The 25,893-nt window shown below is 35.3% G+C and overlaps 1 protein-coding gene across 6 annotated transcripts in view; it reads left to right on the top strand.

Moving 5' to 3' along the window:
- The window catches only part of HMCN1 (hemicentin 1), a 526,618-nt gene that overhangs the window by 306,726 nt on the left and 193,999 nt on the right, over window positions 1–25,893 (top strand). For all 6 annotated transcript variants that reach the window (XR_014015141.1, XM_081225456.1, XM_081225458.1 and 3 more), the window contains 6 exons: window positions 406–560; window positions 4,284–4,407; window positions 20,058–20,159; window positions 21,057–21,233; window positions 21,775–21,926; window positions 23,071–23,194. Coding sequence is in view for 5 of the 6 variants with exons in the window: in XM_081225456.1 (XP_081081582.1) it covers window positions 406–560; window positions 4,284–4,407; window positions 20,058–20,159; window positions 21,057–21,233; window positions 21,775–21,926; window positions 23,071–23,194 (834 nt within the window). In the remaining variant the exon portion in view is untranslated. The remainder of the gene's footprint in view (window positions 1–405; window positions 561–4,283; window positions 4,408–20,057; window positions 20,160–21,056; window positions 21,234–21,774; window positions 21,927–23,070; window positions 23,195–25,893) is intronic.

Genomic DNA, 25,893 nt, shown 5'->3' on the forward strand with positions numbered 1-25,893 from the left:
GGTATAAATATGGGTACTGGAAACCCACCCCAATTTAATGAGGCAGTTCTAGAGAAAGGGCAGGTCATAGTAGATTGGGAAAACACACCAAGAGGTTGTAAACCAAACATACATGTGGATTGCAGTTGCTGTAAATACATTTCACTTATTCTCTGGAGAATTAGAGACCCATAGTTAAGAAACAAGTAATCTCTAAAATTGCTAGAAGTTATAAGTGAAATGCATGGAGTGAAATTATTCTGTTTGTTAAAATAGGCCTCTGCCCTTGTCTAAATTTTGAAGTTTCAAGTTCTTGGATACAGACTTTTAAGTGTTTGATCCCACTGATTATAGTTTTCGTTCCCTCCCTCACTTCCTTTTCTCTTCCTTCTTTCCTTTCTTCTCCTCTCTTTTTCTTAAATCTAGTTCCTCCAACAATCAAATCCTCAGGGCTTTCTGAGAGAGCTGTAGTAAGGTATAAGCCCATCACCTTGCAGTGCATAGCCAATGGCATTCCAAAGCCATCCATTACATGGTTAAAAGATGGCCAACCTGTCAACACTGCCCAAGGAAACCTCAAAGTAAGTATGAATATTATTTTGCCCAAGATGAGAAAGCTATATATGGAGCTATCATATTCTCCTTTCTTAACTATAGATTTTCCTGTTGGATAGATTTGCAGGAAATGTACTAAAACAATATGTGTTTTCCTTAGGGTTTTTCAGAATTTAACTTAATATTTTGATTTGAAAAATGGAATTAATTAAAGACTAATAACTTTAACAATGATGTTAATTTTAACATAGTGGTTGGTATTTTTATTATTTCAATTTATGCCTGTTTGAATTATTCAAAAACTAGTATCTTATGGATGAATAGTTCATCAGTACTAAGTAAGTCAGAGTATCATCAGTATATTCACCATTGACCAGGATTAAGGTAGAGTTATATCTATTGATACATAAACCTAAGTGAAATGGTTTCTTGAAAAACATAGTTTAGTTTATAAACATCATGATGGCAGAGACTCAGTCTCTATGAATAAGTTCACTTGTGTATTTTCATATTGAGTATAGTCCCTGGCATATAACTGTATCTCAGTACATATTTGTTGAATTAATAGATAGGTAGATTGCAAGCCTGAGTGATCTACATGATACAATTAAAATAATTAATAGATTTTGCTACTAAGATCAAGTTAATTGACTAACATGGGTTTGAGCTTTGCTTGAGGTAGGTTTCAGTAACAAGGGATGTGCCAAGTTCTTCTCCCGGCAGAAGTGATGGATATCTGTTCATTTATCATTCCTATCCCAAATTCAGTGGAACTAATCTCACATATTTGCACTAACAAAAGATTTAATATGTAGCCCTCTAACACAAAGCAGGTAAACAACTGTTTACCTGGGAGACAGATATTTATCATACAGCTGTACAAAAGTATAATTGCAAACTGTGATGAGTAATTTTAGGAGACAGTATAGAGAGGTATAAGAACAGATAATGAGGAAAGCCTTTGAGCGTGTGTTGGTTTGCAACCCCTGGAGCTTCCCGGGTGTCATCTGAAATCGGCCCCCTATTCAGAGAGAGCAGAGAGAGATCTAAGGAAGAGGCACAGCACTCCAGATTGGTAGGGGGCAGGTTTAATAAGCAAGGGAACTTACTTACCAGGCTTGTCTTGGATGACTGCAAGATGAGTAGATCTCCTCACGTGCCCACCAAATCTCAAAAGTTTATATAGAGGTCTTAACTGGGTTCAGTCATATATCCTGTCCAGATGGTCTCAACATCACACTACTATCTCAAGGCTGCGTCCTTGGGCAGTTTCTAGCACTGGGAAAGAAGATGGAATGCACATTCCAAAAATGGGGAGAAGATGAGGAGCCTCCAGATGCCTGAGTCCAGCTCATGGGCCATCCCTGCGGTCACATCCTCTCAGTGACCTCCTCCAACAGCGTGAGGGAGGGTAATTTATGGAGAAAGTCTTTAAGCAGAGATCTGAAGAACATATGGAGTTAAGTGGGCAAATTAATAGAAGAGAGGTGAGTAGAATCTTTCAGAGAAGATGTGCATGGGCAAACAACTTAAAGTAAAGGGGAGCATGACACCTCTTGAGAACGTGAAAGCAAGCCATTGGATTAGGGAACCAAGAGCAAGGGAGAAATGGTATTAGAGAAGACCAGAGGCATTTAAGTAAGTTAATGATTTTATTTTCACTTTGTGAATTTCACAATGTGAAATTTTTGAACAGTTTTAAGAGAAGAGGGACATGATCAGGCTTATATTTTCAGTAGTTAACTAGGCCCGTTTGGAGAATGAATGGAAGGAGTCAAAAGTAGATATGTGGAAATCAATTGAACTTATTTGCATTTGTCTAGGAGAGAAAAGATAGAAATTTGGACTCACATGCTGGCCATAGAGATGAGGATACATGGATATATTTGAGAGTTATTTATTGGTTAAATCATTAGGGCTTGATTATAGATTGTTGATGAAAGGTGACGGAGTGGAGAATATCAAGAAAAATTAGTAGGAAGCTAATCTATACAAGTGCATAAAAAGTGATGCCATCCAGTGAGAAAGGAGACTTTGGAGGAAGATAAGTTTGAGGGGGAATAACTGTGATTTGAGTTTTAGACTTCTGGGTGTTGAGTTGACCTTGAAATAAACTAGTGGAGTTGCCAGGTAGACCATTGAATATATGGTCTTGGAGCTCAAAAGATAGTTCTGGCTGGGGATATTGGCACACAGATCATATTTGAAATGCATGGACATAGATGAGTTTATCCAAGGACAGAATAAAGAGTAAGAAGAAATAGAAAAAAAAATGATCTACTTCAGAATCTTAAGAAATTACTGCACTTAAAGGCCGTATGCGAAAGTCTAGAAGTGAATATAAGTATATGAATGTGCTGCTTAACGTGTTTAGTACAGTATGGATGAAGAATAAGTTACGTGGGAGTTTATGTGGGAGTGTATGGAGAGAAGATCATATGGGGTGAGAATGCGGTAAGCCTGGAAGGCTTTGCTGAGTTCGGATTTCATTCTGGGCAAAGTGGGGAGCCATAAATGAGCTTTGAAGGGGGACTGGTAAAAGGATCAAATTGGCATTTTAGACAAATTATTCTGGCAACAGTATGCAAGGCAGATTAACAGTTCGGGAGGTTGGAGACACTGGAATATAAATTAAGGAGCCATTATAATCCCACAGTGGCTGTGAGAATGGAGACAGGGGATCTGAGAAACACAGAGTGGTATAATTACTAAGAGAGTCAAAGTGGGCTCTGAAACCCAGATGACTGGTGCCATTAAACAAAATTGGAAACACTCAATGAGAATTTGGTTTAGAAATACAGGAAAACAGCTTTGTTTTGGGTTGTTCAATTTCATGTGCTAACCTGTCCAGCAGATAGCTGGAAGCTCAGGAGAAAAGTTGAGGCCAATGCTGTAAATTTAGGAGTCTGCATGGGATTCTTCATCACAGCCATGGGTTTGGATGAAAACTATCAGAAAGCTAAGTTTCCTGTTTATGGGACAGGAAGAGGAAGCAGATTCCATAAAGTAATCTACTAAGAAAGTCAGAGAATGAGAACTGAGGGAATGCTGTACCTCCGGCTCCCAGAGGACAGAGTGACTGAAGGAGCAGGAAGTCAACAACGCCAAATGCTGTAGATGGTGAAGGAGAGTATGAGCTCACTGCCTAGGCTGCTGCATGCTGTGATTAGAAGTTAACTGGTAACCTCTGAATAATCATTTTCAAAAAATAACCACTGAATCACCAGTTCCAAAATGGTAGAGACTAGCTGCAATGCGTTTAAGAGGGAAATAAGGAAAACCAGTCAAGGAAATTTATCTGCATTTCCATTACTCATATTTTATAATTTTTATTGTTTTTCTGGCCACCATGACCATTTAATCAAAAAAGATTGTTTTAAAACTATTTATGAAGTGTTACATAAATGTAACCATATTTTTTTCAAATAGCTTAAATTGTCATCACATACCTCATAGTTGCAGTGCTAAAGTCTTTTATTCAGTGGAGTTTTATGACTGTACCAGCAGGCTTGCCTTAGGTAACACTGTTTTGTGTTTTCCAATGACTAAGAAAAGCTTTTCAATCAAAATAGTCTATTTTCTTGTGCATGATCAAGTGATCTGGCTCTAATCTATCAAAAGATAATTAAGACACTGGCATAAAAATATAGCTAGATATTATAAATTTAAATGAGTTTGTCTATTCAGCAGATGTTTTCAAGTCCAAGTATAAAGTACAAAATGCTGCCATACTTTCTGATCCCAATTAGATACAGTCTTCTGGTCGAGTTCTACAAATTGCCAAAGCCCTCATGGAAGATGCTGGCAGATACACATGTGTGGCTACCAATGCAGCTGGAGAAACACAACAGCACATTCAACTGCATGTGCATGGTAATGGCATCTTCACATCTTAACAAGAGTATTTCTGTGGCTTTTTAAAAACATAGTGGGCCCATTTTTATTGAATTGTAGTATAAAAGAAACAAGTGTTTATTTTAATCTGTATAAAAAAAGTATATAGTTTTTTTTACATTATTTTCATTATAATTGCTCATATTAAGATCTTCAGTTTTCAGGTTATCAAATAGGAAGTGCTGGAACTCATAAATAAATAAGTGCACTACCCTGTGTTTTAATTATTTGAATTCTGTCAACTGATAACTTTGTGCAGATAACTTCTGTTGAAAAAAAAAAAAAAACAACCCAGAACTTGCAGGGTTTTTCCTTAGCATTGTCTGTGATTATCCTGCTTGCCTATAAGATAGATTTTGTGAGGAAAAGCTATTCTTGACTCAGGATCTTCTCTCATGTGCTTTAATCAAAAGTCTGGTTGGCTGTGGAACACTTCATGAATGCTATAGCTTCACAGGTAAACTTGAAAGATTACCTGACCTTGAGTGTAAGACTTCACATCTCTAGAGGCTCATCAGAAAGGACCAAGAATTGTAGGCTTGAGCTTTCCTAACTCAGCCAAGGATATTTGCAGAGAGCTAGCCAAGCTCTCATTGTACATGTTGTTCATTTTCTCTAATTCACGTGATTGCTTGTTAAACTTTTATTCATTCATTCATTCCGTCCATCCATTCATTCATATATTTACTCTACATTTTCTGAGCAATCTTAACCTAGAAGAATGCTCCAGCACTTAGTTTAATTCCAGGTATATAGCAGGCAGTCAATAAATATTTAACAAATGAAAGAGTAAGTAGTAAGTGAATGAAAAAATTTAGTTTGAACGTTGAATTCTAGTCTGTTTCTTTACATATTTTCTTTTTTTAAATCACCCAGTTAAAAGATTTATATCATCAGTTCTCTAAAAGTTTCCAATAAACCAGCTTATTCTTTCCCCAGTTCTTCCAATATGAGCACCTAACTTATGGATGTCATACACACAAACCATGTTCCTTAAGAGGACCTTTATTTTTTCACTGAATAATTAACCTAAAGACCAATATCTGAGTGTAACCATCTTGGAATGGTCTCACTATAATTGAGGGTTGGGGGACAGGCTGACCCTGCTCTCCCTTAAGTTGCCTTGAATTTACCTTGTTCCTCATAGGGCCTTGTATATCTTTCTAGTGTTCTTTGGCAGCTGTCTCCAGCATATACTCAGACCTCCACTTCCATCTAAGAGTGTGCTGGGGGTGGGCTTGTTCTCCTTCCCCGTTTTTCTGCTCTGAGTCTCCTTCTCTCCTCCTTATACAGGCTATTTGTTCCCTCCCTTCCAACAGTTTCAATCCTTATCTGATCTCCATTGTTGGCTAAAGGAAATAGTTGAGTGGGATAGCATGATGTGTTGTAGTCATCTCAGGCACTGGAGTCATGCTGACTTTAGTTTAAATTCTATGCTAAACGTGATCTATGTAACCTTGAGGAAACGATTTAACCTCTCTGAGTATCTGACATGCAGAGTGCTTTTGAGGTTTAGAGGTATTAGACATAAAATATTTCCCACTTTTACTCTTTCAGGAGTTATCAAAAAGAAAGATTTGGTTTTGTTCTCTAGACTGGTTTAAATTACTTAAATGAAGACTCTGTAATGAAGAACAGAATATGTGTCTCCAGAACTGGGAAGAACCAAACTTCAGTGTTTGAGGCTCTCAAGCTTGTGTTCATAAAAATCATAGGTATTGCTTGTTAAAAGTACAGCTTCCTGGGCCCATTCCCACATCTCCTGAAACAGCATCTCTGATGCAAGTACTCTGTGCCATTACGTGGAGGTACGTTGGCTCATACTGTAAAGACTGGCCTAGAGACTTGCCAGTGTAGTCAAGAATGACTGAAAACTAGAATCCATAAAAGAAATCAAGTATCCCATCAACTACCTAGCAACAACAGAAAAGAATAAACAGATTCACTACCTAAGAAAACACAAGTCTATAAATGTACTGTCTGAATATGGTAACACAATGTATGTTAGCAGGAGATGCAATTAGTGTACATACTGACATGGAAAATCATCAGAGACAGGGGATGCAGGCTAGAAGATGTCTGAGTTAATGTGAAAAGAAAGAGAAATAGAAGGTTAGTCATTGTAAGGATTTATTAAAAACTACCAAATTATGGTTTTCACAGGGTATATGTCCAGTAGTGGGATTGCTGGGTCATATGGTGGTTCTATTTTTAGTTTTTTTAAGGAACCTTCATACTGTTCTCCATAGTGGCTGTATCAATTTACATTCCCACCAACAGTGTAGGAAGGTTCCCTTTTCTCCACACCCTCTCCAGCATTTACTATTTGTAGATTTTTTGATGATGGCCATTCTGAGCTGTGTGAGGTGATACCTCATTGTAGTTTTGATTTGCATTTCTCTAATAATTAGTGATGTTGAGCATCTTTTCGTGTGCCTCTTAGCCATCTGTATATCTTCCTTGGAGAAATGTCTATTTAGGTCTTCCACCCATTTTTTGATTGGGTTGTTTGTTTTTTTGATACTGAGTTGCATGAGCTGTTTGTACATTTTGGAGATTAATCCCTTGTCAGTTGCTTCATTTGCAAATATTTTCTCCCATTCTGAGGGTTGTCTTTTCACCTTGTTTATGGGTCCAAAAAAGAGGGGATATGTATATACATATAACTGATTTGCTTTGCTGTACAGCAGAAACTAACACAACATTGTAAAGCAACTCTACCCCCCCAAAAAAAAAACTACCAAATTAGACGGAGAATATAAAACAATTTTCTTCATATGAATCACCAATAGGATAGAGGTAAGATATATTAGTAGCTGTAAATGTTTCATCTAATACAATCTTGACTTGTCTGGATACCATTTCATCAACCTGAAGGGAGAATAAATGATGAAGTGAATTTCTAATCTAATACTGATAATGGTCAACTTGGAGGAAGTAGTTGGCTAAGAGCATGTGATAGGAATCTGAACAGAAAGTTGGTGTATCATCTTGGCATTCATGATGGCAGTGTCACGTTGGATGAAAATGGCTCCAAACTTGATTCTGTCCTCTTCAATACTTGGATTAATAATTTCGGTGAGAACTGGAGATGTTAAAAAAGGTGTAGGAATTTCTAAGGGTTGATAGATTTCAAAAAGACCTCAGAGGTTAAAATGACAAGTTAACCTGACGTGAAAAATTTCATAAGAATAGAGATAGAATGGCTTAAAGATACCACACATTGAAATACTTGAGGTATTAATGGCTCTCTCCAATTACTGTAGATGTGATAATTCAATTTCATAATAGAGCTAATCAACCTTAGAAGTCAGTAATAGAAGCTTATAGTAGCCCTCTTATATTCTTGCTCTCTGAATGCTTCCAAAGTGTTGCATCTAATTCTGGTGCTATATATTGAGGGACATTGAAAAATCTATAGGGAAGCAACTATTATTTAATTTAGTTCATTTATCAATTTATTTAATCAAAGAAACTCAGCTTTCAGATTGTTTAGTATTTTGCTTTCCTATAAAAAAGATTGTAGAAGCTTCCATTCTTCTCAAACATGGAAAAAAGTGTTTCCAAAAGGTGGAGTAAGGGTGCATGTTCTCCTGGACTAGAAAATGAAGTCATGATCATGAGAAGGGGAATAGTCTCATGATCCCCTGGGTTTTCCAGGGGGAGCTCTGTCAATTATAAAAGGCTGAGGCTCTCAGTAGGTGGTCTTTTTGATGATCAAAGTTTCATAATTCTGGAAGTTCTAATTCTCTAGACCAAACTATGAAATTATATTTAAACCTCAGATATTTGCCAAGTGAGACAGATGTTTCCACAAACAAATGATTATTTGGGGTCTAATGGCTCAAGCATTCATTTCATCTGCACTTAATTATTTCCTAGCTAAAAGCAACCAAGTGAAGTGCCCAGAAGTAGAATGTTGTGGTTAAAAGCTTTGAATTTAGGCTCCTATACTCTCAAGTAATATCTGGAGGACAGTGGGCTTAGATGTTAACTTTTTAAAAAGCCCCGTTTTCTCATCTGTAAAATGGGAAGGATGAAGATAATACCATAATCAGGGAAGTTGTTCTGAGGAATAAATGCAAGACTAGACATGAAAAATTTAGCCTGGTGTCTGGTTCCTAGTAATCATCTGTAAGTAGTAGCTTAATGACTGTTTCAGCCAAACACATATTTGGCTTCTGGCACTTCTCACTGTACCAGCATCTTAACAAATATGTCTAAAGTCCTGCTGTCTTTACTGTTGGCCAGGAACCATCTTGAGCTGTCTGGTTAAAACATTAGTAGAGCACCCTTAATTTAATTTTATTATTTTAAAGTATTTGCTTGGCTAACATCTGCCAACACCCACTTAAAAAAAGGTTTCTATATCATTTCTGTGTTTTGCTTATTAGCTCACTTGTGGCTTAAAGGAGACTTGAGAATATTATAGGGATTTTTTTTTTCTTTTTTAAAGGATAACTTCAGTTCTGGGTGCTACTATACTATTTTCTCGGTGTAGATGGATTTATTATTTACTATATTATAATTTTGGTGGTTAAGGTGTATTATCTCACCCAAATCACTTTTAGATCAGTTGTGTATTAATTCAAATTTAACCAGAGTTTGAAAAAATGAATTTATACCTCTGAATGATTAAAATAATAGGCAAAATTTAGACCCACAATATGTCCAGAAGAAGGTATTTTGGTTTTGGCATGATATACACCTAGAACTTTTAGAAGAAAGGAAAAAACTAGTTAAGTTGAATGGAATTCAATCTTCTGCTTGGAGTATGCAGACATCTTCTTACTGTTAACATAAGATATTATTACCTTACTAATTCTTCTTCTAGAACAGCATTCACCTAAATTCAGATTTCCAAGACCATCTCTTTAATGCTAGAAGGAAATGATAGCATTTATATTTGTATTTACTTTTTAACCTAAAAATGAACCAGCACCATTTATTGAAAGACTAATTTTTCCCCATTGAATGGCTTGGCAGTCTTTTTGAAAATCATTTGACTGTAGATGTAAGAGTATGTTTCTCTAATCTCAATTCTATTCCATTGCCTAAGTGTGTATCCTTATGCCAGTACCACTCTGTCTTTTTTATTCCTTTTTGTCTCCCAGCTTTATTGAGATATAATTGATAAACAAAATTGTATCTGTTTAAAGTGTACAATGTGATGATTTGATACATGTATACTTTGTGAAATGATTACTACAATCAGGTTAATTAACACATCCATCACTTCACATAGTTACCATTTTTGTGAGTGCGTAGTGAGAGCACTTAATATCTACTCTCTTAGCAATACAGTATTAGTAATAGAATAGTCACCAAGCTGTGCATTAGATTCCCAGAACTTATTCATCTTATAAATGAAGGCTTGTATCCTTTGACCAGCAACTCCCCCTTTCCCCCACCCCACAGCCCCTGGTAATAAACCATTCCACCAGTTTCTATGAGTTCAACTCTTTTTAAATTAAATATAAGAGATCATATAGTATTTGTCTTTCTCTGTCTGGCTTATTTCACTTAGCATAATGTCCTATAGGTTCTCTCAGGTTGCTTCAAGCTGCAGAATTCCGTGCTTTCTCATGGCTGAAAAATATTCCATTATGTGTGTGTGTGTGTGTGTGTGTATACACACACCATATATATGTATATATACAATATACATCATATGTATATGTATGATAATACATATAATACACACACACGAGAGAGAGAGGGGGAGAGAGTGAGATAAAGATAACATCTTCATTATCCTTTCATCTGTCTACGGACACTTAGGTTGTTTCCATGTCTTAACTATTGTGAATAATGCTACAATGAACATAGGAGTGCAGATATGTCTTTGAGATACTGATTTTACTTCCTTCAGATATATAACCAGAAATGGGATTGCTGGATCATATGGTAGTTCTATTTTTAATTTTCTGAGGAAACTTCATACTATTTTCTATTTTCTTGTTGATTTTTGTCTGATTGTTCTATTCATTATTGCAAGTGGAATATTGATATCTCCAGCCTTTATTGTTGAATTGTCTTTCTCCCTTTGATTCTGCATAGTTTAGTTCCATGTATCTTGAGACTCTGTTGTTTTGTGACTATATGAGACTGTTGTTTTCTCATATGTTTTTTGATAAATTGATACTTTGTGTCATTTTTAAATGTCCTACTTTGTTGCTAGTGACAGTTTTTCTTTCAAAATCTACTTTGTTTGATATTGCTATAGAGTCTCCATTCTTATTTGGTTACTGTTTGCATGGTATATCTTTTCCATCCTTTTATTTTCAACCTATTTGTGTCTTTGAATTTAAAGTTTGTCACCTGTAGACAACATATAGTCAGGTCGTGTTTTTATTGTCCTATTGCTTCTTAAATCCATTCTGCTAGTCTCTTCTGCCTTTTGCTTAGAGTGTTTCATACATTTACATTTAACGTAATTACTGAGATGACAGGATTTATGTCTACCATTTATATGTGTTTTTATATGTATTATGTCATTTTTGTTTTTATATTCCTCCATTACTACCTTTTTGTGTTAAATAGATATTTTCTTTTTTTACTCTATTTTTGAGTTCATTTTTAGTGGTTGCCCTGAGTATTACAATTAGCATCTTAATGAATAATGTTATAATTTGGATTAATACTAATTTAATTTCAATAGCATAAAAAACTTTGCTACTATATAGGTCCCCTCCCTTTCCCCTCCTTTGTGCTATTATGGTCATGCAAGTTACACCTTTACTCATCATGTGCCTATCAATACATATTTATAATTGCTTTATGCTATTGTATTTTAATTCAGAGAGGAGAAAAAAATGTCATATGCAAAATATATAGTTTTACTGTCTTTACTATTAGTTACCTCTACCAGTGCTCTTTTTTAAAAATTAATTAATTTATTTATTTTGGCTGTGTTGGGTCTTAGTCGCTGCGTGCGAGCTTTATCTAGGTGCAATGAATGGGGGCTACTCTTCATTGAGGTGCATGGGCTTCTCGTTGCAGTGGCTTCTCGTTGCGGAGCATGGGTTTTAGGTGCACGGGCTTCAGTAGTTGTGGCACTCAGGCTCAGTAGTTGTTGCTCGTGGGTTCCAGAGTGCAGGCTTAGTAGTTGTGGCTCATGGGCTTAGTTGCTCTGCAGCATGTGGGATCTTCCTGGACCAAGGCTCAAACCTGTGTCCCCTGAATTGGCAGGTGGATTCTTAACCACTGTGCTACCAGGGAAGTCCCTACCCATGCTCTTTTTTTTTTTTTTTGAGTTTTATTTTATTTCTTTATTTTTCATATGGCAGGTTCTTATTAGTTATCTGTTTTATACACATTAGTGTATATATGTCAAACGCAACTGCCCAATTTATCCCACCACCACCCACCCCTGCATTTCCTCCTTGGTGTCCATAAGTTTGTTCCCTACATCTGTGTCTCTATTTCTGCCTTACAATCCGGTTCATCTGTAACTTTTTTCTAGATTCCACGTATATGCATTAATATATGATATTTGTTTTTCTCTATCTGACTTACTTCACTCTGTATGACACTCTCTGTGTCCATCCATATCTCTACAAATGACCCAATTTCGTTCCTTTTTATGGCCGAGCAATATTCCATTGTATATATGTACCACATCTTCTTTATCCATTTGTCTGTCGATGGGCATTTAGGTTGCTTCCATGACCTGGCTATTGTAAATAGTGCTGCAATGAACATTGGGGTGCATGTGTCTTTTTGAATTATAGTTTTCTTTGGGTATATGCCCAGTAGTGGGATTGCTGAGTCACATGGTAATTCCATATTTAGTTTTTTAAGCAAAGTCCATACTGTTCTCCATAGTAGCTGTATCAATTTACATTCCCTCTAACAGTGTAAGAGGGTTTCCTTTTCTCCACAACCTGTCCAGCATTTGTTGTTTGTAGATTTTCTGATGATGCCCATTCTAACCAGTGTGAGGTGATGCCTCATTGTAGTTTTGATTTGCATTTCTCTAATAATTAGTGATGTTGAGCAGCTTTTCATATGCTTGACCATCTGTATGTCTCCTTTGGAGAAATGTCTATTTAGGTCTTCTGCCCATTTTTGGACTGGGCTGTTTGTTTTTTTAATATGGAGCTGCATGAGCTGTTTATATATTTTGGAGATTAATCCTTTGTCCGTTGACTCATTTGTAAATATTTTCTCCCATTCTGAGGGTTGTCTTTTCATCTTGTTTCTAGTTTCCTTTGCTGTGCAAAAGCTTTTAACTTTCATTAGGTCCCATTTGTTTATTTTTGCTTTTATTTCAGTTACTCTAGGAGGTGGATCAAAAAAGATCTTGTGGTGGTTGATGTCAGAGTGTGTTTTTCCTATGTTTTCCTCTGAGAGTTTTATAGTGTCTGGACTTACATTTACGTCTTTAATCCATTTTGAGTTTATTTTTGTGTATGGTGTTAGGGAGTGTTCTAATTCATTCTTTTACATGTAGCTGCCCAGTTTTCCCAGCACTACTTATTGAAGAGGCTGTCTTTTCTCCATTGTATATCCTTGCCTCCTTTGTCATACATTAGTTGACCATGGGTGCGTGGGTTTATCTCTGGGCTTTCTATCTATCTATACAATAAATACATTGATCTATATTTCTGGTTTTGTGTCTGTACCTTATTGTCTGGATTACTGTAGCTCAGTATAGTCTGAAGTCAAGGAGTCTGATTGCTCCAGCTCCATTTTTCTTTCTCAAGATTGCTTTGGCTATTTAGGGTCTTCTGTGTTTCCATACAAATTGTGAAATTTTTTGTTCTCATTCTATGAAAATTGCCATTGGTAGTTTGATAGAGATTTCACTGAATCTGTAGATTGCTTTGGGTAGTATAGTCATTTTCACAATGTTGTTTCTTCCAATCCAAGAACATGTTATATCTCTCCATCTGTTTGTATCATCTTTAATTTCTTTCATCACTATCTTATGGTTTTCTGCATACAGGTCTTTTATCTCCTTAGGTAGGTTTATACCTAGGTATTTTATTCTTTTTGTCGCAGTGGTAAATGGGAGCGTTTCCTTAATTTCTCTTTCAGATTTTTCATCATTAGTGTTCAGGAATGCAAGATATTTCTGTGCATTAATTTTGTATCCTGCTACTTTACCAAATTCATTGATTAGCTCTAGCAGTTTTCTGGTAGCATCTTTAGGATTCTCTATGTATAGTATCATGTAATCTGCAAACAGTGACAGCTTTACTTCTTCTTTTCTGATTTGGATTCATTTATTTCTTTTTCTTCTCTGATTGCTGTGGCTAAAGCTTCCAAAGCTATGTTGAATAATAGTGGTGAGAGTGGGCAACCTTGTCTTGTTCCTGATTTAAGAGGAAATGGTTTCAGTTTTTCACCATCGAGAACGATGTTGGCTGTGGGTTTGTCATATATGGCCTTTATTATGTTGAGGTAAGTTCTCTCTATGCCTAGTTTCTTGAGAGTTTTTATCATAAATAGGTATTGACTTTTGTCAAATGCTTTTTCTGCACCTATTGAGGTGATCATATGGTTTTTATCCTTCAGTTTGTTAATATGGTGTATCACATTGATGTGCGTATATTGCAGAATCCTTGCATTCTTGGGATAAACCCCACTTGATCATGGTGTATGATCCTTTTAATGTGGTGTTGGATTCTGTTTGCTAGTATTTTGTTGAGGATTTTTGCATCTATCTTAATCAGTGATATTGGCCTGTAGTTTTCCTTTTTTTGTAATGTCTTTGGTTTTGATATCAGGGTGATGGTGGCCTTGTAGAATTAGGTTGGGAGTGTTCATCCCTCTGCTATATTTTGGAAGAGTTTGAGAAGGATGGTTGTTAGCTCTTCTCTAAATGTTTGATAGAATTTGCCTGTGAAGCCATCTGGTCCTGGACTTTTGTTTTTTGGAAGATTGTTAATCACACTCTCAATTTCTGTGCTGTGATTGGTCTGTTTATATTTTCTATTTCTTCCTGGTTCAGTCTTGGAAGGTTGTGCTTTTCTCAGAATGTGTCCATTTCCTCCAGGTTGTCCATTTTATTGGCATATAGTTGCTGTAGTAATCTCTCATGATCCTTTGTATTTCTTCAGTGTCAGTTGTTACTTCTTCTTTTTCATTTCTAATTCTATTGATTTGAGTCTTCTCCCTTTTCCTCTCGGTGAGTCTGGCTAATGGTTTATCAGTTTTGTTTATCTTCTCAAAGAACGAGCTTTTAGTTTTATTGATCTTTGCTATCATTTCCTTCATTTATTTCTGATCTGATCTTTATGATTTCTTTCCTTCTGCTAACTTTGGGGTTTTTTTGTTCTTCTTTCTTTAATTGCTTTAGGTGTAAGGTTAGGTTGTTTATTTGAGACTTTTCTTGTTTCTTGTGGTAGGACTGCATTGCTATAAAATTCCCTCTTAGAACTTCTTTTGTTTCATCTCATAGGTTTTAGGTTGTCGTGTTTTCATTGTCATTTGTTTCTATGTATTTTTTGATTTCTTCTTTGATTTCTTCAGTGATCTCTTTGTTATTTAGTAGCACATTCTTTAGCCTCCTTGTGTTTGTATTTTATACAGTTTTTTCCAGTAATTGATATTTACTCTCATAGCATTTTGGTCAGTAAAGATACTTAATACGATTTCAATTTTCTTAAATTTACCGAGGCTTGATTTGTGACCCAAGATATGATCTATCCTGGAGAATGTTCCATGAGCACTTGAGAAGAAAGTGTATTCCGTTGTTTTTGGATGGAATGTCCTATAAATATCAATTAAGTCCATCTTGTTTAATGTATCATTTAAAGCTTGTGTTTCCTTATTTATTTTCATTTTGGATGATATGTCCATTGGTGAAAGTGTGGTGTTAAAGTCCCCTACTATTATTGTGTTACTGTCGATTTCACCTTTTATGGCTGTTAGCATTTGCCTTATGTACTGAGGTGCTCCTATGTCGGGTGCATAAATATTTACAATTGTTGTATCTTCTTCTTGGATTGATCCCTTGATCATTATGTAGTGTCCTTCTTTTTCTTTGTAATAGTCTTTATTTTTAAAGTCTATTGTCTGGTATGAGAATTGCTACTCCAGCTTTCTTTTCATTTCCATTTGCGTGGAATGTCTTTTTCCATCCCCTCACTTTCAGTCTGTACATGTCCCTAGGTCTGAAGTGGGTCACTTGTAGACAACATATATACATGTCTTGTTTTTGTATCCCTTCAGCTAGTCTGTGTCTTTTGGTTGAAGCATTTAATCCATTTACATTTAAGGTAATTATCAATATGTATGTTCCTATTACCATTTTCTTAATTGTTTTGGGTTTGTTTTTGTAGGTCTTTTCCTTCTCTTGTGTTTCCTACCTAGAGAAGTTCCTTTAGCATGTGTTGTAAAGCTGGTTTGGTGGTGCTGAATTCTCTTAGCTTTTGCTTGTCTGTAGAGGTTTTAATTTCTCCGTCAAATCTGAATGAGATCCTTGCTGGGTAGAGTAATCTTGGTTGTAGGTTTTTCTCCTTCATCACTTTAAATATGTCCTGCCACTCCCTTCTGGCTTTCAGCGTTTCTGCTGAAAGATCAGCTGTTAACCTTATGGGGATTCCCTTGTGTGTTATTTGTTGCTTTTCCCTTGCTGCTTTTAATATTTTTTCTTTGTATTTAATTTTTATTAGTTTAATTAATATGTGTCTTGGCGTGTTTCTCCTTAGGTTTATCCTGTATGGGACTCTCTGCGCTTCCTGGACTTAACTATTTCCTTTCCCATATTAGGGAATTTTTCAACTATAATCTCTTCAAATATTTTCTCAGTCCTCTTCTTTTTCTCTTCTTCTTCTGGGACCCCTATAATTCGAACGTTGGTGTGTTTAATGTTGTCCCAGTGGTCTCTGAGACTGTCCTGAATTCTTTTCATTGCTTTTTCTTTATTCTCTTCTGCAGTAGTTATTTCCACTATTTTATCTTCCAGGTCACCTGTCCATTCTTCTGCCTCATTTGTTCTGCCATTGATTCCTTCTAGAGAATTTTAAATTTCATTTATTGTTCTCATCATTGTTTGTTTGCTCTTTATTCTTCTAAGTCCTTGTTAAACGTTTCTTGTATTTTCTCCATTCTGTTTCCAAGATTTTGGATCATCTTTACTATCATTACTCTGAATTCTTTTTCAGGTAGACTGCCTATTTCCTCTTCATTTGTTTGGACTGGTGGGTTTTTACCTTGCTCCTTTATCTGCTGCTTATTTCTCTGTCTTCTCATTTTGCTTAACTTACTATGTTTGGGGTCTCCTTTTCGCAGGCTGCAGGGTCATAATTCCCGTTGTTTTTGGTGTCTCTCCGCAGTGGATAAGGTTGGTTTGGCACGTTTTATAGGCTTCTTGGTGGAGGGGATTGGTTCCTGTGTTCTGGTGGATGAGGCTGGGTCTTGTCTTTCTCGTGGGTAGGACCGTGTCCGGTGGTGTGTTTTGGGGTGTCTGTGAGATTATTATGATTTTAGGCAGCCTCTCTGCTAATGGGTGGGGTCGTGTGCATGTCTTCCTAGTTGTTTGGCATAGGATGTCCAGCACTGGAGCTTGCTGGTCATTGAGTGGAGCTGGGTCTTAGCATTGAGACAGAGATCTCTGGAAGACCTCTCGCTGATTGATATTACGTGGGACTGGGAGGTCTCTGGTGGTGCAATGTCCTGATCTCAGCTCTCCCACCTTAGAGGCTCAGGCCTGACACCCAGCTGGAACACCAGGACTGTCAGCCACACGGCCATGTACATGGTGAGTTTCTTGCCTTTTGGGAAGTCTGAGGTCTTCTGCCAGCGTTCAGTAAGTGTTCTGTAGGAGTTAGTCCACATGTAGGTGTAGTTTTGATGTATTTGTGGGGAGGAAGTTGATCTCCATGTCCTACTCCTCGGCCCTCTTGAAGGTCCTTCCAGGAACCTTTTAGGTAGCACCAAATGCATTCTACTATCCAGTTTCTAGTTGGCTGCTTTTTTCACTGTGGTTGCAGAGCTCTTTGCTTTCAAGCTTACTGCTGAGGTAGGGAGAGAGTGATGGGAATAAAGTGAGATAAAATGTTATAAACCTTGCTGTTCTTAATTAGATTTTGCTGTTTTTCTTGAATAATCACTTCTTTAATTATTGCAAGCCTTTGGTTAATTTCCAGAGTTGTGAAAAAGTTCGTTTTGATAATTTTTCCAGTGTTCTTTTTTGTTTTTTAATGGATGCATGGATTTTCAGTCTTTACTCTGCCATTCTTGCTGACATGTAATCTTTTTTTCTTTCAGTCCTTTAGTGGAATGAAAAATAGCCAGCCCACTCCACAGCTCTTTTATTTCTTATTCTTACCATGTTGTTTTATTGCAGCTGCTACATAGTCTGTCAAAGCCTTCAGTGATCACTTTAGTCCAGAAGGCTTCAAGTTAGTATTTAAATAACTGTTTTGAAAGAAGGTGCCATAGACTAATTATTTTTCCTTTCCAGTTGGAAAAGTCAGATAGCCATATTTAAAGGTCTTTTGTCCTTAAATGCCATATCATAAATCAGAATTTAGTGCAGAAAACAGAAACATTCTAGGCATTTCAAGCAGGAGGGGTTAATACATTGCATTAGATGGATACAAAGGAACTACAGGTATGAAGGAGGAGTGGAGTCTAGGCTTTGTCTTTAGGAACAACTTCCAAGAAAACAAATATGACTCACAAGAACATCTACTTTTGAGGACAGACTTTATTTTAAACTTGTCAAAAACCAGCTTTGAGTTTTATTGTCTTCTTTTGTTATTTCTTTTGCTTGTTTGTTTTCTTTGGTGTAGTCTTCTGCTTTTATTTTTATTATTTCTTTATTCCTGACTTCTTTGGCTTATTTTATTGGTCTTTTTCTGGAATCTGAGTTGAATGATTGGAACATTTATTTTCATTATTTCTTAGTTTTTAGTATATTAATTAGGGCTTTAAGATTTTCTTTGAGTAATGTACTGTTTAGTGACATTCCATAGGTTTTACTTTTTAATCAATCTCATTCTAATTTATTTTTTCTACTTTTGTACTTTTGTCTTGATTTCCTTTTTAATAAATTTTTCTCCATGTAGAGAACTTTATATTTTATTACTGAGTTCTTTTTTTATTATGGTTTTATGAAATTGTGGTTATAAATGCTTTATTAACATTTTTATGGCCTAATATATAGTGTGTTTTGAAAATCTTCTGTTGGCATTTGAAAATAATACATATTCTTTGTTAACCATAAATACAGAAATACATATGTGTATGTGTATATTATATGTAATATATATGCACACATACAGTATGGATGGGTAATTTTCATTCTCAAATTCTTTGTAACTTTATTTTTTGTTTCACTGCATAGTCAATTTCTAAGAAAGTTATACTAAAATATAATACTTTTTGGTTTTTCAAATTTTCTCTACTATTTAACAATTTTTGCTTTTTTATTCGGTGCATAAAGCATTATCATTGTAGTGGATTCTTTCTGAATTGTAACAATTCAGTCAATAGAAAGCATTATTTTTGCCTTGTATAACAGTTTATCAGAAATTGATATCACACTTGTTGTTCTGGTATACCTTTGTCTAGCTCTATATTGTCAACATTTTTGCAATTGTTTTACTTGTGCTTTTTAATTAAAAAAAATACTGTTAACCCTCAAATAGTGTTAAATATTTCTCTATTGACCAAGAAAATGAACTGATTCACATTTATGCTCTTGATTTATATATTTGACTTTATTTCTGCCATCTTATTTAGTTCTCATCATTTTTCTTGTTCCCTTTTCTCTTTTCCCCTTTCTCTGTTTTTGCTAGATTAATGGATCAATTGTTTAATTGTATATGAGGCAGAGGTCAGGGGCTCTCGTGCATTGGATAAGTTAAATTTAGCAAATCTTTAAAATGTATTTTTATATAAACCTTAAAGCTAACATATCTGTAGCATCTTTTCCAAGTAAGATAAGATCTCTAGTTTACTTGTAATTTTGTTTTTCTCCTGGCATCCCTCCTACACTCCTTGAAACAGGAGAAGATGTAGGGCATTGCTGTCCCAAGTTGTCATTACTTTTACACTATGCCTCTTAGACTTTCTGAATGCCTACTTTATAAATACATTAAAAATAGAGCAGCATTATCTGTGATTATTTAAAGTTGAAAATGTAGTTTTCTGTTTTATTTTACTAACAATTTAATTGTAACTTTCATATCAAAAGAAAAAACTCTAATAAACAAACAAAAAATGATTTTAATCCCTCTGAAATGGTTTAAGATAGTACTGTACTAAGGTAAAGTCAGATATTTTGAGGAATACCCATGTCCTTCCCTGAAACAGTTCAAATGTGTTAGATTACTTCTTGGTGAAGGCAATTCATCATCAGACCAATCAGATTTATTGGAATTAAAAAAAATACTCCTTTAACTTTCTTTTACTGCTCTACTAAACTACAATTCTAAGGCTTTTCTTGTCTAGGCATAGAGAAATGGATGATCCAGAAAATCTATTAACATCTTTTTCCATCCTGTTCTTCAGTACTACTTAATAGTATACTTTAGTTTTACTCCAAATATATCATTGTATTTAAGTGAAAGAAAGAAAGAAAGAAAGAAATGACAATTCCCAGTGAGGAAACAATTTCAGTTTAAATATCCTATTTGTGTTTGCTGATTATCTGTTTGGGCTTCTTACAGAACCACCCAGTCTGGAGGATGCAGGGAAGATGCTGAATGAGACCGTGGTAGTGAACAACCCCATACAGCTGGAGTGTAAGGCAACTGGAAATCCCTCACCTGGTAGGTTTGTTTGTGGACTCTGTAGCTTATTAACATTTTAAGATTTCTGCGAATTGCTAAATCTGTTTATAAGCATAATATAGTAATTACTAAGGGAAATATTATAGAATATATTTCAAGGGTAAAACATTGATAAGGATATCATTAGGTGGATGATATTTTTGAATTTTCACTGCTTTTAACTACATGAAATAATTTACTCATTTAAACAATGTAGAATTATGGGAATAATTATCTTATTGTCCTTACTATGGCCACAAAACCCACAATGGTATTGTATATAAATTTTTTTGTTGAAAAATATATTTTTATCTAGTCTCAATTGATTATCTTTATAAATCATTCATTCGATGAGACTATTATTTTGTTGATTTTTATCACCAATAAGTTATTCATACTAATCAATAATAATATAAAAATTTTGAGGCTAATAGTATGTATAGTGTTTGGTTTTGATTAGGTGCATAAACAAAATTTTATAGATGAGAGGAATATATACTACACCAAAAGAAATAGAATTGGTTAAAAGTTTGCTATCAAACAAATACTGATATTGGATTGGCCAAAAAGTTCGTTCAGGTTTTTCTGTAAGATTGCATGGGAAAACCCTGAATGAACTTTTTGGCCAACCTAATACATTAGAGATAATGTAAAGAATATTATTTTTATAAGTTCACTTCAGAACTCTTATATTGGCTTGGCAATTCATGTTTTTCTAAAGTTTACCTCCTCCTAAAAATCAACCCTAACGAGATAATTAATCAGATTAAACTAAGATGATAAGCATAAGAATAAAGCAATTGTTACTGTTGTAGTTAAGCTTTGATTTAGTGTGTGTATTGAGTTTTTAAATGAAAAGTTTTAAAAAGATGGGTTTCTGTCCTCTTCCCCTTGCAGCTATTACATGGTACAAAGATAATCGTCCACTGTTAGGTTCCAGTAGCATGACTTTCTTGAACAGAGGACAGATCATCAATATCGAAAGCACCCAGATCACAGATGCTGGCATATATAAATGTGTGGCCATCAACTCAGCTGGAGCTACAGAGTTATTTTATAGTCTACAGGTCCATGGTTAGTGCTACTTCTCCTAGATTCATCCTGGGGTGAAGAAGCATTCAAAATGATTAAGTGCATCTATAAAATTCTAGTGTAAATATTTAACAGAATGTTATTGTCATCTTTACTTAAGAATGCAGTATTCTAAAACTGATAAGCGTTTATATTTTCTGATTCCGATTAAATGCTCTATTTTCACATGCTATTGAACTTAAGTTTTCTTTAGATGAATTACTGCAAATAGTCATCAACAATCTTATCAGCTAATGACAATGGCCCTGTTTGTAAATATTGTCTGTCAGAATTATAGGTTTTAGTTCAAGAAATGTTTCCAAGTTATTATCTCTAATAGTGCTTTTAAGAGGAGTTCATAGTTAACATACTAGAGTAGATACAGTGTAAGGAAACACACACAGATACACACAAAGCCTAGAAATCAAGAAATAAAAATGTAAAACGTTACTGTGGACACAACATATAGTTTTATTATTTTGAGATGTAATATTCCATGATGTTAACATATCTTAATTTTATTTATTTTTTTATTCCTTTTCAGTGCCCCCATCAATTTCTGGCAGCAATAACATGGTGGCAGTGGTAGTTAATAACCTGGTGAGGTTAGAATGTGAAGCCAGAGGTATCCCTGCCCCAAGTCTGACCTGGTTGAAAGATGGGAGCCCTGTCGCTAGTTTCACTAATGGGATACAGGTACTCTCTGTCATTCCTTAAGTGAAATCTACCATCTAATTATTCAATACAGGAAGTATAAACAAGTAAAACTATTAAAGGGATTTGGAGAGCAAGGATTCACAAATGTTATCCAAACATGTACACATATACATCCATAAATACCATGGGCACACAGTTGTGATTTCTAAACAATTCATTAAAAGCTCAGTATATCTAAGAGTTCCCTTATCTCATATGTAGTGCTGTATTTTGACCATTGTTTTATATACTTTCTACTTCCCCCCCACTCTCTGCCACCACCATAAAAGACACCCTATGCAAAGAAATGTTCATCAACAATAAAAACAGGACATTTTTGGTAGATGTTATATTTAAATGTCTGGAAATAATCAGAGAATATTTACTTCAGAGTAAATATTTACACAGAGTATATTTACTTCTACTAAAACATCATATAAAGAAAAATTATAAAGGCAACATTATGAGAAGTGAAATTTGAGTCTGACAAAAAATTTAAGTACATTGCACTGACTCAAAATTTAAAATATGGAAACACATATATCTATTGAAAGTGTACTTCAATTTTGCTTTGCTTAGCAGAGAGCATAGTTATTCCACCATTTTACTTCTTGAACTTTTCTTGAAAATCCATTGCTTGCAGAATTTGGGATCATAGACTATCCAGAGTCCATGTCAATATTAAAGGTGCAACTACATCAGTGGGATAAATGGACAATGAATGTGACTAATTAATTTATTTGACTGCTACCATGCTGTTAATTTTACCTTCTTACTTGTTCTCTCAAAGAAAAATTTAGAGGAGGTTTAGCTCCTCTTATTTCCACGTCTTCTTATCTTTCTCCCCTGGTGGCTTTTTCTCTTTCTGTAGTAAGTATTGATAAAGTTGGATCTTCACTTGATCCTGTATGTAGAGAGTTGTGTTCAGTGGTTATTACCAAGTTTGGTTCTAGCCTCTGTCGTCCTCCACAGATAAGATGAGAAGGGGATTAAATGATGCTTGCCCTCTTTAAAACATCCAAGTAGAAATCCTTCTAGAGGCAAATGTTCAGTTGATCAATCTCAGAAAATAATTGAAAAAGTATGTTTACACCTACAATTCTCAGGAGGTATGTTAGTTATTTAGCTTTCTATTCATCAACAGGTTCTGTCTGGGGGCCGCATCCTAGCCTTGACCAGCGCGCAAATCAGTGATACGGGGAGATACACCTGTGTGGCAGTAAATGCTGCTGGGGAGAAACAAAGGGACATTGACCTCAGAGTATATGGTGAGACATTTTAATAATTACTTCTGCTCCGATATAGCTGTGTTTAAGTCCTAATATCATTGAGGAAGCTAAGAAAGCTTTTGACAGTAAAGAGCTATGAACAATAGAAATTATCATAATATTACAAGATTAATTAAATCAGAGTCACCCTTTCTGCCTTATATTTGACTTTAATTTTCCTTTATTGAAGTTCTGAGAAATAAAAATGCATACATTCAGCATGTAAGATGTTGTTTTTATGGAGCACTCTGAAGAACATGCCTATGGAGAGATCTTTGCAATTTGGAAGACATATTCTTCTCCCTAAAGCAAGGCTCTGTTCAAGTAGCTCTCTTGATCTATTCTACTCGAAGCCTGGATTTTCTTACTTTTTAATTATATGTACAATCAGCATATTTTATAGTCAGTACTATGTCTATGAATTAAAGGATATTTGAGAAGCAAAAGTTAAACTAAACATAAGCTTAGGCAAAATTCAAGCATTTTTTCTTTCTACCTATGATGCAGCTGTAAGGTACAAAAGGAAAGGTCTGATTCCATCACACCAAGAGGCCCCTGGAACAAAGTTGGGGCCTCAATGGCCTCCATTCATAGATTACACTTGTCATTCCACATTTTAGTATACCTTTGCATTTAGAACTTTTTCAGGGTTTTACTTGCATTATATTCTTAGTTCCTGGAATAATGGATTTGTTCTGTAGTCCTCAAAGAGTATCTGTTTAATGCAGGCCTTCTCTTCTAAGTCCTACCTCACTTCCAAATAATTTACTCCTGTTCAAAATATATTACTTTTTTTTTTTTTTTTTACCTCCAGGCCATGTGGATTGACTTCCCTTTTTGAGTTTGCCAAAACAAATGTAATCATCACAAATAACTTATATAATAAGTCCTAATTTTTTAATAAACAGGCCCCTTGTTTCAACATGGTTGCCATGCGTCTCTAATTAAGCTAAAAAATTCCAGTTGGCCTCAAATAAATTACCCAAGGCTCATTATGCATCCCTCTTTTTTGTTGCTTCTGCAGTTGGCATGGGTCTGTATCTAGCCTCCAGCTGGTGCTCTGTGTCTGAGATAACAGAGGGTCTAAAATGCCCAACTGCAAGGAATCTAACTCCTTCCCTTAATGGGTCACTTTCCTGCCTTATGAAGAACTGGAATGTTTCCAATCTAAACTATCCTTAAAGAATGATACATCAATCTAAGTATGTGACACAATAGCTCCTTCAATCATGAGCAAGCAAGCAGATGAGCAAGCAAACATTGGTATTCACTGGTTTTAGTCAACTGAAAATCTGGGATAGGCTTCTTCCATTTCTGCACTGGTTAGTGTCAAAAGTGGACCTGGGAGGTGATAGAGAGTTGATATTTTTCAGGAGTTATGAAGATGTGCGTCACTATTTTTTATCATTTGTTAAGATACTCCCATACTACCTTTTTAGTCTGAAAACCAGAATCTTCCCTCTGTTATAAAAGTCAAGTGGCTAGCCAGCCCATATGTATGCTTTAGAATGTGCGTATGTGTTTAGTAGCTTGCTGTGTGTATATATTTTGAATGTTAAAGAAGTGCCAGATTAAAATAGGTTTTTAATGTGAAATTAGCTTCCAATCTATGCTCTACTATTAGTATTATGTCCCTATATTATATTCCTAAATTTGTGATAGTAACCTTGGCAATCTTGGATCTATTTGGTGCATAATGATTCTGCAGCCTCAGAGGTAAGTCCCTGTCAGATTTACATTGTAGAATGTAGTGGTGTAGGAGGAGCAGACACTGTGTAAAATAGCTTTCCCTACAATTATAAGAGTAGTTCATTAAAACTGTTTCTCCCTGGTATAAATTCTGAGTATGCATCACCATACTCTTAGGTGCTGAAACATGAGAATAGAGTTTTTAAGTGATTTGGATTCCTGTAGTACCTTATCTTTAAACTGAAGCTCTGAGAACTTTCTTAGAGATCACACACTCCCCAGTGTTTTAACAAGAATAACCCTGTGGCAATTCTGACTTGTGTAATTACATTTCACAAGTATAATGTGTAGGATGAGAAACAGACACAACACACCCCTTCCTAAGCAACATGACCGCAAAGCAGAGTAGGGATAACATCTAAGGAAGCTGAGGATCTAAAGGGTAGAAGCTTGTTCTCTTCTCAGACTAAACAAAAAATTGGAAATGAAAGACAGGGAAGAAAAAAATAGTTGTGCTGTGGTAATATATATCCTTGATTGTAATTAGATTTGCTTTAATTTATGTTAAGAAACAAATACTCTACTGTTTTTGTATTTTTCCTCTCAATTGAAAAACTTTGAGCTTGATTCAACTCATTTAGCTGTAAAGAAAAGTAATTGAAGGAAAAATATTTGGAAATAAATTAGCATTCTGCTTTCTTGAATTGTTTCTGACTTTTACGTCTGCAAGCAGTCATAAAGAATCCACGCTCTTTTGTAAATTCTACAAATAATCTGAGATAAACATATTTTTATATAGTTGTGGTACATTTTTATCCACGGAGGACAGACTTAACCTGAAATTATTTCCAACTGTGAAGTTGTATGTAGGACTCTCTATGCTAAGACTGGTGAATATATCTTTTTTTCTCATAATATCTTAGAAGATGGCACTCATTGTGCTGATTTTGCTGAGATTATAGAAGTTTTAATCTCAAACAGACTAGTTGTATATCTTTTATCTGTTGTCT

This window comes from Mesoplodon bidens (genome assembly GCF_964165515.1).
Source record: "Mesoplodon bidens genome assembly, chromosome: 2".
NCBI classification, from domain to species: domain Eukaryota; kingdom Metazoa; phylum Chordata; class Mammalia; order Artiodactyla; family Ziphiidae; genus Mesoplodon; species Mesoplodon bidens.